This window comes from Alosa sapidissima, chromosome 20, assembly GCF_018492685.1.
Source record: "Alosa sapidissima isolate fAloSap1 chromosome 20, fAloSap1.pri, whole genome shotgun sequence".
Classification (NCBI taxonomy): Eukaryota; Metazoa; Chordata; class Actinopteri; order Clupeiformes; family Clupeidae; genus Alosa; species Alosa sapidissima.
In genome coordinates this window covers 7,025,473-7,041,447 of record NC_055976.1, presented here as the reverse complement: position 1 = coordinate 7,041,447, position 15,975 = coordinate 7,025,473, and the positions used below count along the sequence as shown (strand labels likewise).

The following is a 15,975-nucleotide window of genomic DNA, read 5'->3' as shown; positions in this document are numbered from 1 at the left end:
CAGCGTCTTTTAAAAAAAAAAAGCCCAAACCAAGCAGATCCATAGATAGTCAAGACTACAGTAACAAGCATTCATTGATTGTTTTCCCTCCTTGAACAACATGCTGGGGTGTGTTGGTTTTAGACACGTCTTTAATGGTAGTTTCTGAACCGGATGTACAACGGCTTACACATCACGTCTGTCAAATCTTCTCACAAGACATTAATCATGCATTCGTAAATGGAGTTTGATAACGATGCACTTGGACAGATCTTGGAACAGCAAACACCGGTACTGCATATAATGTATGGGGATCTCAAACACAACTCAATCAATGTCACCCTTAAGACATCGTTCCATATCATACATAGCACAGTGGTCTATTCTGAAGTAGAAGGTGAAAGCTTTTGAGGACTTCTGAGTTCCCAGTCCTATATGAGCAAAGCACAACTGCAAACTGCACATAAAGGAGAAAAACTGGAGTAAAATGAACAGAAATAAACTTCTCATAGCTGTCCAACATTGAAAATACAAAACAGACAAAACTAAAAGAATAAGTTAGACATATTAACTCTGGAAAAGGGTGATGTATAATGTATATCATTTTTATATATATATATTAAATCACATTTAGCACTCTTATGAGAACTGGATTTTCTCTTAAAATGCATGAGGTGTAACATCTCGGTCACAATAGTTGTCCCTTGCAGTACCACCAAAACGTACCCCTAAACACAAGTTCAAAGTTCACTTTGTTTTGTACCAACCCCTCTGAAAAACACGTCCACCAAATGTAAGGTCTCTCACTGGCACATTTGATCTTTTGTTTGTTTGTTTATTTTTGTTTGTTTGTTTTGGTTTAAACCCACACTGCAATGAAATCCATCATCTCCTCCACAGTCTCCTCGCTCACATGGTCTCCTGCCCTCTTTTGGAGGGCGGCACCAGGTGGTCGGGCAGTGTCGCGGGCAGCTCGTGGCCCTCCAGCTTGACCTTGATCAGGTGGTTGGCCAGCGCAAACTCCTCATCGTCCAGGTACCCGTCCTTGTCCACGTCCGACAGCTTCCAGATCTTGCCGAGCACAGTGTTGGGCAGCTTGGACTTGACCATCTCCTTCTTGGCCATGGCGCCGGACACCTTGCCGTTGACGGGCGACAGCGTGTAGAAGATCTCGTCGTAGGAGGGCTTGTCGCGCGCCACGATCCACTCCAGCTCGTCAATGCCTTCGCCCGCTCCCTCGCCGTAGCCATGTCCAAACGGGCCGTTCATGGTCCCCTCAAAAGCACCACCCTTGACTGTATGGGTGGGCATGGAGGCCTCCTCCTGCCGCACCAGGGTCATCAGCTTGGCGATGTCATGGGCCAGCATGTCGTCCACAGCCTCCAGCAGCTTGGGCTTCAGCGATGGGAACTTCGTGAAGTCCTGATTGATAAGGATCTCCTACGGGAACAAGTGAGACATGAGAACCAGTCATGAGAATCATCATTTATCATTCAGACAGCATGGCAGTCCGAAGGAGCCATCCTCAGTATCAGTTCACATACTGTGGATTAGTGTTGTCACGATACCAAAATTATGACTTCGATACGATACCTGCCATAAATATCACGATGCTCGATACTGAAACGATACTACGGCGAAATCCTGGAAAAGAAAGGACTCATACCTCCTCCAAGTGTATTGAGTCATTTGTGTTGAATTCGATGCACTTTTGTAGTGTGCAGGTCAATTCTGGGTTCTAAACTTCCTAAATAATTATTATTTTTATAGTCAGTAAAATAGTAGGCCTACTTTGTGTGATTAAGTCCTTTATTTTTTGTTATAGTTCATTTACATTGTGTTGTGTTTTGCCAATAAAGTAGCTTTAAATAGCCAAACTAGGCTAGATCAAGGTCAGTGTTGAAATTACTGCATGCAAATCACTGAATGCTATGCAGAGGGGCCTAATCTTTAGGCCATCTGATGTACAGTATAGGCTTCCCTAGGCCTTCCCGTGTTCATGGGATTTCTTTGACAGTTGCAAAGGGAAAGATGTGAGGATAGTCTTCTTTGTGCCCAGTGTACAAGTACGACGTTCCAACCACTCAGGTCTTCTGCAGATAGGCCTACACCATTACCTGTTGCAATATGTCTGTGTGCATTCCTACATTAGCCTACGTCTATTTCTTTGATGACATGATTTGCTACCACATAACAATAACCCGCTATTATTATTAGGACTCAACACGCTTTGGTGGTATTATATGCTGTGGGCTTTAATTAGCGCATTTCGGGTAGCCTATCCTACATCTGGGCAATACTTATTGAACAAATTGCAGTCTACATGCCATGACAAATATTACCAGTAGTACTGACCGAACATGAAATAGATTGTTTACAAGTTATGGTAATGTTATTCTGGCGTGAACATTCTGCTTTCATCACGTTAGCACCCTATGATTACAGCTCGTTATGTCTCGTCAAAATTCATTGATGAAGGAAGGTTCGCTTTATCCCAGAGAACCATACTCGTTTCACTTAGGCTAGACTAAAACAGAAGAGAAGAACTTGGCACTAACCATGTAGTCGTGTTTTCTATAGCATATTCGTTAACCTGTCGTTCTTTGAACAAAAATGTTGGGATATGTCTGCGAGGTGTTTAGCCAAGTTCCATGCGTAGCCTACTGCTTTTAAATGACTTTGAAACATATTTCACAAACGGGCCTCTGTGTACCTGATAGCTTGCCTTCACTATTCGCGATGTATCCGAAATAGTTGCAGATTTCACTTGACCTTTTGTTTTATCCACAAGGCCGAGGACGGTCGGCAAAGAACTACTGTATGTTGACGTTGGCTGCGCACTTACTCACTCAGAGCTGCCTGCTTGACACGCCCACTTGCCTAGATGCGTGCAAGGAGCAGTGAGAGCAGCAGTTCATGCAGACACAGCACGTTAATTTCAATAAAGTATCGATTCTAAAAACGTCGGAAATCGTATCGTTTTTTGCGTGAAGGCATCGTGATACCTTTTTAGTATCGATACACCGTGCAACACTACTGTGGATTAATAAAAAACTAAAACAAAAGGGAACTTAACTACTACACATGATTCACTGATACGGTTAATTTCTTTACCTGCATCTTCTTAACGTTAGGGAAGTCTCCAGGTGAAATCTGGTGTTCCCTTTCGATGGAGGCGTAGATCTCCGGCAGCTTGGCTATCAGCTCCTTCTTCTTGGAGTCCTTCCCAAACACGCTTGGCATCTCCTTCTTCAAGGAGCTGATTATATAAGCATGCACCTGTGCAAAGATAAACAAATACCATCCATTTAGAGACACTGACCAAATTCCTTTCATTTACTATAAATACCATCAATCGACTATCCTTCCACATAGGCTGAGAGTATGATCTCTGATTCATCCACTGTCAACATGCCAGGTGAAGCAGGGATTTATGTTGGTGTGTATTATTTGTAGTGATTCTGATGGCAGTGGAAAATAAAAGGCTAGCTTTCAGAGAATGGAGTGAAAAAATATGTTGTTTATCTTACACTGCACACCAGTAAAGAAACTCAGTCAATGATTTACACACCGTCTTACTGTGGCTAAGCCTGACAGTTTCAAGAGACAGGACGAGGCAGGAAGCCAAGCCAACCCTCCAATCACCTTAAATGCAGACTACTTACAGACATAAAGCAGACCCAGGGCTGCCTGGCGAGCCGCCTTTCTGTGGCATTTAGCGGCACGCACAGCTAATGCAAACCATTCAGCTACTTCTGAAGCAATCCGTCAACTGAATCAAGATACTGTTGGGCTCGAACACAGCGCTGCAGAGCGGCAGATCTGACGGTTCACTGACATTGTGGACGTAAGCGCGGCAGCTTGTCTCTACGGCTACGCAGCTACGGCTCACCTTAGCCAAGCGCGCTCGCTTGATGAGATCGTTGAGCTTGCGCAGGGCGGCGTTGCGCGGCAGGCCCTGGATGTCGCTGAACAGGTCCTGCTCCTCGGCCTCGAACAGCTTGCGGTTGTCGGCCACGAGCAGCGGCTGCGCCCAGAAGGAGCCGATGTAGACGCGCACCACCTCGGGCGTGTTGATGATCTTCCCCAGCGACCACATGAGGGCGCCGTAGACGCGCATCAGCTGCTGCGTGCCGATCTGGTCGGCCTTGTTGAGCACCACGCGCATCTTGTCCTCGTGGTTCTTGAGCGCGCGGATGACCTCCGAGAACTCGTCCGAGATGTCCAGCTTGTGGGCGTCGAACAGCAGGATGATGCGGTCCACGCGCTCGGCGAACCACTCCAGCACGGCGGCGAAGTCATAGCCTGTCGGACAGAGAGGAAGAGGATCAGAGTGGGTCAGATGATGGATCTAACGGTGGTAGTGGAAGATGCGGAGGAGGGGAGGGAGCGAGGGGGGTGAGGGGGTCTGTTTTGGTCAGAACATTGTGCCCAGATAGAGTTACTTCAACCTCCTAATCCACAGCCTGCTGGCCACACTCCGCTAATCTGTGAAGCCGGAGGGCCCCTGGAGAGGGGCGACCGGCTCAGAGCTATTCTCTACAGCCCAGCTAGTGTCAGTGTAGCGTGCGTGAAACTGGAAACAGCAGAGTGAGAATCAGTGGACTAAAACGGCCAAAATTACATTGTATCAACTCAAAACACAGGATGATGGTAATTACTGAGCTCAATAGCTACTTAGCCTTTAAGGCGTTTCAGGGACTAGCTACATCGTTAGCCTTTTGGCTGGAGTCTCTCTTACACACACACACACACACACACACACAAAATCAGATTCAACACAGTGCACAGTAAACTACAACTAAAGTAAAGGAACCCTTCGCTTTTCCTCCCCCTTGTGAAATTGCCAGGGGAAAACACCCCTGGAGAGGCAAGACAGGCCGAGGGGGAGAAATTATGGTTTTGATTATGGAGGAGCGTCATCTGATCCGTCAAGGACACAGTTGGTTCGAAACTCGCAGGGCCACGAAAACACAAAGAAATTTGCCTTCGCAAACACCTCCGGGGAGGTGCTCTGTGTCTATGCATGTATGAAACACAGCAACACAGAAATGATTGTACATGATAAAGGCACCAAAATGACTAATAACCACTGACAGAAACAAAAAAGGCTGTCTAGGAAAGTAGTGCAAGCAGAGGAAGAGCAGCATTTTAAAATGGGAGAGGGGTAAGAACAGAGTCCCTGGGGGAAAAGCCCCAAACATTCTTTCTGCAGAATGACTTGTGCACTTGAGTAATCCTTCAGCTGCACTCACTGACACACTCACATCCGTTCTCTTCCTCTGCTTTATCAGTCAAAACAGAAGCGACATAAATAAGCTAACAACAACAACAAAACGGAGGACAATAGAGCATCATAATAACTGGTTTTCTCCACATGCTGGGACAGTGGCTTTGACCTTCTGAGACAAAACCAAAAGCCTCACCCTCTCATGAGCAATCCAGCTCTGTGGCACACTGACAAGACAAGGTAGTTTCCCCATAAACTTCCCAATGTGCCTGTGCGAGCGCATGTGTGTGTGTATATGTGTGTGTGTGTGTGTGTGTGTGTGCGTGCGTGTGTGTGCGCGTGTGTGTGTGTGTGTGCGCGCGTGTGTGTGTGTTTTGGAGCGGAGCTGTATCTCTCTCTGTCTGTCCTGTTTGACGACTGATAAAATGGCTGCCTTGTCTGTGGAATGAAGGGCATCTTCCTCCTGGTGTCAGGTTACCCCCAGCCTCCTGATCAGGGCCACACAAAGAGGGGCCTGTCACAGACCAAACACATCCTCCATCCACCCCTCTCTATCTACCCATTCACCCCTCTCTCTCTCTCTACCCATCCATCCCCCTCTCCCTACCCATTCACACCTCTCTTTCTCTCCCCTAACCACCACTCTGTTCAGTTGCTGTCAGTTTTGTTTTTCATTCTCTCAACTGCATCTGCCCTCCACACTCTCTGTGTGTGCCTCTATTTGACCCCCTCACATTCCGATAGGCATCTCTTCATTGTCATTGACACACACTATTGTCTTTATGCCTTTGCCTTTTTCAGGACAAATCCTTTCACTAGTCTTTTAACAAGTCTTTTTTTAGCCCCCACCACCCCAAACTCACTCTTTCTCCATCCACTGAGACACCATGGACTGTATATATATATATATATATATATATATATATATATATATATATATATAAGGTTGACACAGTGGAAAGGCCCGTGCAAATTTTTACAATTTACTGACGTGTTCACTCTGCAAGAGTTGTTGTGCAATGCACTGCGGTTGATTGTGGAAACTGAGAACCTCCCTGGCAGCATGAGCACGGTGAGCGCTAAGCGCAGCCGCGGCAGGAAGGGGCTTAGAGGGGGGGGGGGGTCACGTGACATGACAGAGGTGTGCCAGCCCGCGCTGATACCCATCAGCAGATAGCTCCGGTGGAATGTACACAACATACACGGAAGGCAGTGAACCCTATGGCTCATCCAGGAGCAAAATACAGCCCCACAGTCAAAGGCATGGTCAGGCCTGTCTTTTAGTGAGACTAAAAGTCCCATGGCCAACATGCTAAAGGAGCTTGTAATGTCTCAAATCACAATAGCTCTGTGCTGGTCATAGCAGTGATTGTAGGGCGGGCATGCAAACAAATGCTGAGCCAGGCAAAAGAATTAAGAGGATGAACTTTTGCATGAGAAAATCCCTCACGCTGAACTTTTTTTTCCACCAACGTAACTGAAAGCTTATATGCTGACTCAGGTTAAAATGAGCAGCTCTATTTATGGATAGGTCGTTTTCATTTGACATATAACAGAGGCATTGCTCAAAGCATACGTGTATACGCCATGTAAAATCGACATTCCATAATCCACTGAACCACTTGTCCTCCACTTATCCAAGGAAATGAGCTGTTAAAGTTTATTGTACTCCTTGTGGAGGATTCCACATGCAAATATGGCATCATGATTAAATGTGGCGGGAGTTACTCCCTACTAGTTTGCATCCTGATGTCAGACAAAGCAATGTCACACAAGTTAGGTATGCAAGAGCCTGACAAAGACAGAAAGCGTGAAAAGGAATGAAATTAGGGAATGGAGGAGAGAGGTCAAGATGGGGTAGGGACACTGTGGGGAGGAGAGAGAGGGAGAAGAGAAAACAGTGAGAGAAGAAAAAGAAGAGAGGAGAGAGAGAGAGAGAGAGAGAGAGAGAGAGAGAGAGAGAGAGAGAGAGAGAGAGAGAGCTGAGAGAGAGAGAGAGAGAGATCACCGAGTGCACTTACCCCTGCTGATTCTCTGTTTTTCTCCAGACAAGATTCCTGGAGTATCGATGATACTGATACTCTCCAAGACTGGGTTGTTCATCTGAGCGCACATAAACCTGTTGGGGTGTGGGGGGGGGGGGCACAGGTTTAGGGAGGTTAAGCAACACCTCACATCTAAGTCTTCAGGGGAAAAAAAACTTTCCTTTCCATCACACAGAAACTTGCCCATTTGACATGCACACATTGCTAGTACACTCTAAATTCCTCCTTGAGGTAACAAGTAGGTTAATATGAAAACACTTAGTCGGAACGTTAAAACTAGGCACAAACCCTAGATGTGCCAGTGATCCATCCAGCCAAAACGAAAAAGAATCCTTCTGTCAAATTCAATCCATCCAAATTAAATGGCTAAACATTGTGTGCGTAGCCACTCACTTTGTTTTCTTAAATGGAAAGTTTCATTATCAAGACAGCTACACAAGGACGCAGAGCACTAGACACACCGTTCCTGGTGTAGTCTGTTTACACTGCAAGATCAGGATAAAGCCAAATTTCAACAGAGAGGTGGAAACCAAATGATCTGTGGTCAGGTCTTTAGAAAGTGGTTTGTTTCTTTTGAAAATTTTCACTTTTTTTTTTTACACTTCTTAAAACATTTTCTCTGTTCCCACATACCGCTAGTGCCCCAGTCTAGCCGGCCGCTCTTTTGGAGCTAATACTCAGATGAGGATCCTGGTCATGAGACTCTCGTTTTATGCCAGAACATTCTTTGTACAAGAGGGGCCAATAGAACAGGGCTTATTTAAACCCAAACCAAAAGTGGAAACTATGAAAACTATTCGGGGGTGGGGGGGTGGGGGGGATAAAAGCCTGGTTTTTCCAAAGTGGTTATCAGAATCTGTCTCAGGAAAGCTATTCTTCCTTTACCCTGCTTGTATTAAAGTGGGAAAGCATACTGTTAGCGTGCAGAAGAAGAGACTATTTACATCGGCTATATGACATCCTTCAACTGAGCTTTGGACTTTATGAAATAAATTCATAATATCAGAAAAATGCTTTTCAGGGCCACTACCTGCCAAAAACACATATCCTTCATCTCCCCTTGATCCTACTTCCATCCTTTTCTGATCCATCCTTCCTCTCCCTCTCTCCATTTCCTCTCCTCCTCTGTGTTTGTGTGACTGTTTGTGTTTGTGTGATCTTGCACGCTCCCTCTCGCTCTCTGTCTGTCTGTCAACCTTTCAAAAAGACCCTTCTGCAAAGTCATCATCCGTGTTGAGGAAGTGCAAACAATGGAACTGAGAAGAGAAATAGTTCCGCGCAGTTCGGGGACGTGGACTTTTTCCACATCAGCTTCTCTTTTTCGAGGGGTTTCCTGGCTGAGCTGTGTGGGGGGTGTGAGGGGCAGAGCCCCAGGATTGCAGCACGATCACACATGGCTTCTGTCTGCCTCCTCCTGACGGGAGCCACACAGTCATGTGACAGGCGACAACACAAACCCCTGAGTCAACTCATTTCAGCCCTGAGTCCTGTTCGGTTCTGCGTCACATACTGATGAATCATGTTTGGCAAAGCAGCTGGCCGTGAGCAATCTGCATTTGTCTTTGATTGAGAGAACACTAAAATTAAATCTGACTTGCCTCTCAGGTGACGACTACAAATGTGTTGGTTTGGACTAGCTCCTATAGATAGAGGCCTCAAGTGCTATAATAAGATGCACATCTATAGAAGAAGGTAGTCTGAAGAAGATTCAAAGAAACGTAATGTGTGCACATCCAAAAGTAGGTGCTGGATAAAAAAGTGATATCGTGAAAAATAGGAAGGAATATACGCACACAGGCTTCCCTACTTTGTTTATTAAAGTTACACCATAAGTACTAATCAAGTCTGATGAAGAGCTTAAGGCTCGAAACGTTACTTGTGGTGTAACTTTAATAAACCAGTCTGATGAAGAGCTTAAGGCTCGGAATGTTACTTATGGTGTAACTTTAATAAACCAGTCTGATGAAGAGCTTAAGGCTCAGAACGTTACTTATGGTGTAACTTTAATAAACCAGTCTGATGAAGAGCTTAAGGCTAGGAATGTTACTTATGGTGTAACTTTAATAAACAAAAAGAAGGGGGGCTTGTGTGCGTATAATCTGAAGAAGTTGAAATAATTGTTGTCATACTTCCACTTTATGAGGATGCCATCAGACCAGCTTGCACAACAGAAATGGTGACTCAGCTGGAGTAAATTCTCTCTTCACACCATGGATGTAATCCTGTGGCACCAATCGGAAACAGTTTAATCTTAACTAGCATATGGCGAATGAGGGCAGTGTCTAATCCCAGGCAATAATAATCCTCTTGAGAAGATAAAACACCTGGACTTGCCCCAAAAACATTGGGTTAGGATTGTGCTTGGGTCACTTCCATTTGTGCTGGTCAAGTTCTTGGACAGTTGGTACCACCTTATATCCGACTATGCCATGGGTGTGACCAACATGGGTGTGTGTGTGTGTGTGTGTGTGTGCACAATGAGGGTGTGAGTAATGAGGCCAGCTGCTCTTGTATATTTCTGAGTTGCTGCCTTTGTGCTAATGTGACTGCTCAATTCCATACAGTACAAGTAAGCACGGGCCCGTGGAATATGACAGATCTACCGATACACGGGCGCAAACACGATCTAAAACAGGTGTTGCACAATCTGTAGACGCCAACACACACGATTTCTTTTATCTAATAGTTCCGGATGAGATCATGGACTCAGTTGACAAAAAAAAAAGTTTTTCTGAACAGAGGGGGGCCATGTGTTTACGGGGAAGACAAGGCATAAATGTCCTAATGTGGGACCCTGCGTAATGTGGGACCCTGCGTAATGTGGGACACCTAAGCTCCAGTGGGTGTGGCTCTTCCCCAAACTAATGAATGTCAGTGAAATAATAGGAAAGCCAAAGATATAGGTTGTGGATTTAATGTGTTGCCTACACATAGTAGCCTCATATAATCTATAGCCTACATAAGTCCGAAAAGCAAAAAATGTCCCAAAGCAATCCACCCCAAATATTAATAAACATCGGTTTGTGGACCCAGAAAGCACCAGAAGTGTCATCAGAACAGAACGATCACCTACCATATCCGGTGCAGCGCAACATGAACATGCCCTACTAAGACCATGACCTGACAGGGTGCTTTCCAACCAAGAGTGTCTAGTTTCACAATTTCAGTCTGGTATCTGTGATGAAGTGAAGCTTGATTTGACATGAAGCAAAGCAATTGTGACAAATCTGGATAAAGTTAACTTACTGCCTGACCAAAATGAAGCACCCTTTGAACCCTTTAAAAGTTAGTGTTGGCATATAAAAGTTTGTTCAGTGATAACGTTCACCAATGTATCCCCCCTGTAGCATGGCTTTGATGTAGCTAATAAAAGGACACTCACCTGTTCAGAAAAGCGTTGCCAAATGCGTTGAGTTTACGAAAGGGTTTCTTGGGGTCAACCACTAAGGCGTTTCCAGGTATCACACCTTCCTGCTCACCGTGCATTACGGCAATAAAGGAATCTGTAGTTGGCTCTGGGCCTATCCTCATACCTGGGAAGTCCTGCTCCATCAAGTGCCGAATAAAGGTTGTTTTGCCGGTTGAATACTGACCAACCAGGAGTACCATGGGTTTGTTGTCAAAATCGGCGTCCTCCAGTGCCGGTGAGTGGAACTCATGGAAACGATAAGCGTCTTCCAGTGGAAAGAGTTTTGTTCGGTACAACCGACGTAGCCCCTCTGTGACATTCTGAAATAATTCTGGATCTTTTTTCCCGTCTCTTTTGGACCAGCTAAACATGATGAGACTTTGGCACTGACCGATACAACAGGAACTTTAAAATGCAAGTGCTATGACCAGGATGTCCGCCCGACTGTTCAGTTTCAGGTTTTGACAGTAATTAAGCTAGCTTACCACCACCCCTCCTACAACAGCGCAACTACGGCTGATTCATACAGTGAAGAAATGTCGTCGTGTGTCCCGCAGGGAGAATGAAACAGCAGATTTTTCATAGAAGGAATAGTCAAACGTCCTTATATACCGGAAATGACATTTAATTAAGTCTACCTGTGAAAACTGCTTGTTCTCTCGTGACTGTACCGTACCACTAGAGCGAAACTTTGTCGTTAACGTCCTGGTGCTAGCTGTGCCATTAGGCTACCTCTCGCATTTTTTCCCCCGATTTTTTTCCCACAGAGGAAACCGCGTGTGACATTGAGGTGTATAGCACGTGTCAGAATAAAAGTCCTTCACTGGCAGTAGCCCATCGTGAAAGGGTAGCCTAATGTAGCCTATAAAAACATTTCATGTTGAACTTGAAAGTAGAAAAATATATGTTTACCAATGGATTTAAGAATAATAAACCATTCAATCTATAATTAACCTTAAAAAGATTTTCTATTATATATTAGGCCTATATATAAGCAAAAGAAGACAGTCATGTGTGTATACAATACCAACAGGTCAAACAGGTCAAGTACACCAGGGGAGATACAAAAAATATAATAACAATAAAAAAGAAACAAAACAACTCAATTTACATAAAGCATTTGAAAAGTACAAATAGTGTGTGTGTTCTAACAGCCTTCTTATTACTGCAACATGATATAGTAGAAATATAGTATTTAATGTGAATGGAGAACTCTATGAAGGTGTTTTATTTTGGAACTTGGACTCATGGATGTAAAATTTGGTCAAAATCAAAATCAGGTTGATTAAATAAAACTGAGAGGTGAGATTTGTGTTATAGTTAATGAAACCAAATAATAACCTATTTTCCCAGTACAAGGAGAGTTCAGGGTAAATAAGATCAGCTAATTACCGAGACAATTTACTGCAAAGTAATTTAGTATGAGGGCATAACCAAAATAAATACGCAAGAGTTTCTCTTTGAAATGCTCAAGAGTTTCTCTTTGATTCACACAAAAAGTACAGTTTACATTTTTATTTCAGTCTCACAATTATTCAGGGCCTCAGATAATGGTCAATATCTTTACATGCAGTCCTACCTCTCAGTCACATTGACTTGGAAGAACCTCTTTTGCAAGAATTTAAGCGAACATCTTTTGTATCACCAGTGTACTCTTGTGGCGTTTTAAGGTAGTTCTACTCAAGCACAATGCAGCGCCTTAGCAGTGCTGCGCAGATCTAGCTTTTTCTTTTTGTTTGTTTTCTGAATGTTTAATTGGCACAGTTAACACAATACAATGTATTCAGTGCTGAGAAACAAGCATACCAAATGGAACAAACGGAAAAAAAAGTGCAAAACACATTGTTTGGACATTAAACCAAACCAAACTGAACCATGAAATAAGAAGAAAAAAGGTTGCATTTAGCAAAGCTGGGGGGGGGGGGGGGGGGGGAGAAACGACACCTTCAAATAGTTAAAACCTTAATAGACTTTCTCTCCTTTTTTTCTTTATATATACTCTCTGCTTCCGAGTGGCCAAGCGATCTGTACAGTGAGGGGCCACAGGTGTATGGCATGAGCATGAGAGAGACTGGAGGAGCGTCCTCAGTGGTTTCCTCTCAGTGTGTTGGGCATCACGCAGGTCTTACTTCCTGTTGATATCCCGCAGTTGTGTGGCTGTGTCTGTGGATCAAGACATCACACTGCCTAGAAGTCTGCTAGTGTTGATGATGGCAGTCTCTCTCCTTAGCCCTTCCGCTAACAACATAACAGAACAGCGAAAAACAACAGCATTTGCCATGACTGTATCTACACGCGTCGCCATTGATTTGGACGGAAACACGGAAGTAATGAGTTTGATGCACTGTTCACATGTTTGATGCACTGTTCACATGTTTATCTTGGCTGGACTCTATACGTGTTAATTCAGATATTTGTCATTTCTGCCATTTATATTTACAGTGGTATGATCGATAGCACTTCAGTCATCGGTTTTTGAAATGTTCCTCAAGTAAATACATTTTACAAACATGTTTTCATCAAACATCTCCCAGACACAATTCTGCCTTTAAGCAAAATAAAAACATTGTATCTTCACCAAACCACATCAGGTCTCTGAAGGCTCTATAGCTCAGATGTGGCACTCCTTATTTTCACTTGTGTGGTTTGGTTGTGGGCATACGTGATTCAGGTGCAATTTAACATTTCCAGCAATAAAAAAAGAATGAAAACAGCTACAAAACAAAAGCATTTAGATCTAAAGACATCTCATAAGACAGTCCATCATCCATCAAAGAACCGATGTGAATCTAAAATGTTCACATCCCTTCAAGAGATGTAAGAGGACAGAGAGCAACTCACCACTAATGGAACAAATGCACTGTTAAAAAATTATACCACAGATCATAACATTGCATGGCATTCATAAAATGGAGTCTCGTTCTATCTCTCATTCATGCCCCTTTAAGGCTTGATGTGGTGATCATGGTCACAGGTTCACTGTGTAGAAAATATGTGCATGGACTCAACTGCTAGATAGACACTGCTGAACCTGGTTGTAAAGGTCAATCTGTAAATTGGCCCCCCGATAAACCCAAAACAGAAGCAGGTCATACGCCAACACACGCGTATCACAAATGACCTGTTCATATTCACTCACAGTACATCTGTAAATAATGCATACAATGTATACATTATAGACAAAGGAAACAAGAAACAGAGACGCAAACCCTGATGATTGTGGCCAAGGTTCTTGTGATTAAGTAGTGATGCCTATAAGCAAATAAAACTGAAGGGAGAGCAAAACAAACTAAGGTTAAAAGTGAACCTAACCTAAAAGAAAACTGAGCCAGCTGGATAGAGGGACGATTTATGAGTGTGAAGCTAAACTGATAACAGAAGGAGAACTGGAGAACATGGGCATGAAGGAGATGGCACAACCAGAGGGCCCATGTGTCTGTAACAAAGCCATTGGCTGGCCCCAGCAGTGGCGTGACTGGCTGGGGCATCTGCACTGTACGCCGGCGACCCGGGTTCGATTCCCGCCCTGTGGTCCTTTCCGGATCCCACCCCGACTCTCTCTCCCACTCACTTCCTGTCAATCTCCAAAAAAGCCCAAAAAATATAGGCCTACTTTAAAAAAAAAAAAACAAAGCCGTTGGCTTGACAACACTCAGACTTCCCCGACATTGTGGGTGAAGTTGATTACAAAATGTGGATCCCACTGGCACACTACACATTGTTGTTTGGTCATTCCAAAGCTGTTATGGACTCTTTCTGTGTGTGCCGACTTATGGCCTCCAGCTAAACATGAAGTTTGTTTCCAGTTCCAGAAAGTTCTAGGGTGGGATTTAATAATTTACCCTCATGACATCTCTCGCCGTGGCATACTCTTCCAAGACCAAACTGAACAGAGTGAGTGAAAAATGAGAGGAAGAGACAGGAGAGCAGAGAAGTGAGTCGTCTGCATTCATATGCAATGGCGCCCCCCTGTGGCGGTGACTGATCCTACCTGGACAGCCTCCACGGCCCTGTTTTTCCAAGGGTCACAAAAAACACCAAGGTATCAAAGAGCAGGAGCAGCAGAACAGTACAATGTGTGTGACGAACTGTGCAAACACCAGCGCAACTGGACAACACACAGCGTGACGACAGAACACATGTAACAGACACCAGAGCTGAACTGAAGACAAAAAAAAAAAAAAAAAAAATGATAAAACATGTATGAGAGCTGACTTTGTTTTTGATTCTGATTTTAACCCAGGTTGTTTTTTGTTGTTGTTTTTTTTACGGTGCCAGCTACACTGACACACAAGAGAGATTCAGAAAAAGAAAATAGATTGGAGTATCAAAGCTTAAAAAAAATCAGCTATTCCTCTTTTATCAGCTCTCTTCATCTCTTCCCCTCCGTCATTCTCTCACTCCATCTCTCCTGTACACTTTTCTGAGTGCAGTGTTTATCTCAGGCAGCTTTTCCTCCATCTTCCACCGAGCCATCACACTCTTTTAGGAATCTTTGGCGCAGATCTAGCTTGACGTGGAAAGTTCAGCATCATAGTTAATCATAGTTTCACACAACTGAAACTTGAAGTCAAATAATCACATTTTCATAATATTCAAAGTATTAATAATTAATTAATAATATTCAAGTCAAAATATAAAAATACATAATAACACAGTGTAGGCCTAAATGAACCAATATGACACAATTTTGAAAGAAATTCAAATTGCAGTATGGGACTTTAAGTCCCTAGTTGCAGAAACACCCAAATACACAAATTCACATTATGCTGTAAAGCAGGTGATATATGTTACGTAGCACACAAAGTTAATCTACAAGCAGTTTTACACTGCTGTAACATAGTACATTAAGAATATACAGTGATATATACACTATCGGTCAAAAGTTTCACTCCAGTTCCACTCCATTAGACGGAATTATATTATTATTAATTATCTTATCTAATTTTCAATATCAGCGCCAAAACATTACACAAGTCATGTCTCATGGCGCTTTACAGAATGTTAGACAATTATAGAGAAAAGAAAAGAAGGACCCAGCTAAGGGTGAATATGACTGAATACCAGCTGAGATCAGTTGCATTGTTTTTTTTAAACAGGGCTGCAGTTTTCCGATTACATTATGTGCTTACATAATTGCAAAAGGGTTCTTGACTGTTGTAGAAAGAAATGGTTAATCTTTAATGCAATATCTACATTATCAGCCACCATTCCATGTTCCAACACTCTAAACCCAGATTTAGTTGTAATAAATATGTTAGGTGGTCACTACTAATGTTTGTGTGTTTTGTGAAAACTCTATGTCATAACTA

The 15,975-nt window shown here is 43.5% G+C and overlaps 1 protein-coding gene across 1 annotated transcript; it reads right to left on the bottom strand.

Annotated features, from left to right (window-relative positions):
• Window positions 1-113: 113 nt before the first annotated feature.
• ehd1a (EH-domain containing 1a) lies at window positions 114-11,430 on the bottom strand. The gene is made up of 5 exons (XM_042075067.1): window positions 10,637-11,430; window positions 7,231-7,328; window positions 3,872-4,284; window positions 3,094-3,258; window positions 114-1,419 (listed from the first exon to the last, which is right to left on the bottom strand). Exons 1-5 carry the CDS (start codon window positions 11,032-11,034, stop codon window positions 889-891), a joined length of 1,605 nt encoding a protein of 534 aa, XP_041931001.1. The 5' UTR covers window positions 11,035-11,430; the 3' UTR covers window positions 114-888.
• Window positions 11,431-15,975: the final 4,545 nt, after the last annotated feature.

What these genes read in the sequence shown, in the direction of transcription:
- ehd1a (XM_042075067.1), bottom strand. Translation starts at nt 11,034, where the DNA reads ATGTTTAGCTGGTCCAAAAGAGACGGGAAAAAAGATCCAGAATTATTT. An exon ending in GGCAACGCTTTTCTGAACAG is followed by an intron (nt 7,329 to 10,636) that starts GTGAGTGTCCTT and finishes ACACCCCAACAG; the next exon opens with GTTTATGTGCGCTCAGATGA. An exon ending in CTAACGTTAAGAAGATGCAG is followed by an intron (nt 1,420 to 3,093) that starts GTAAAGAAATTA and finishes TTGTTCCCGTAG; the next exon opens with GAGATCCTTATCAATCAGGA.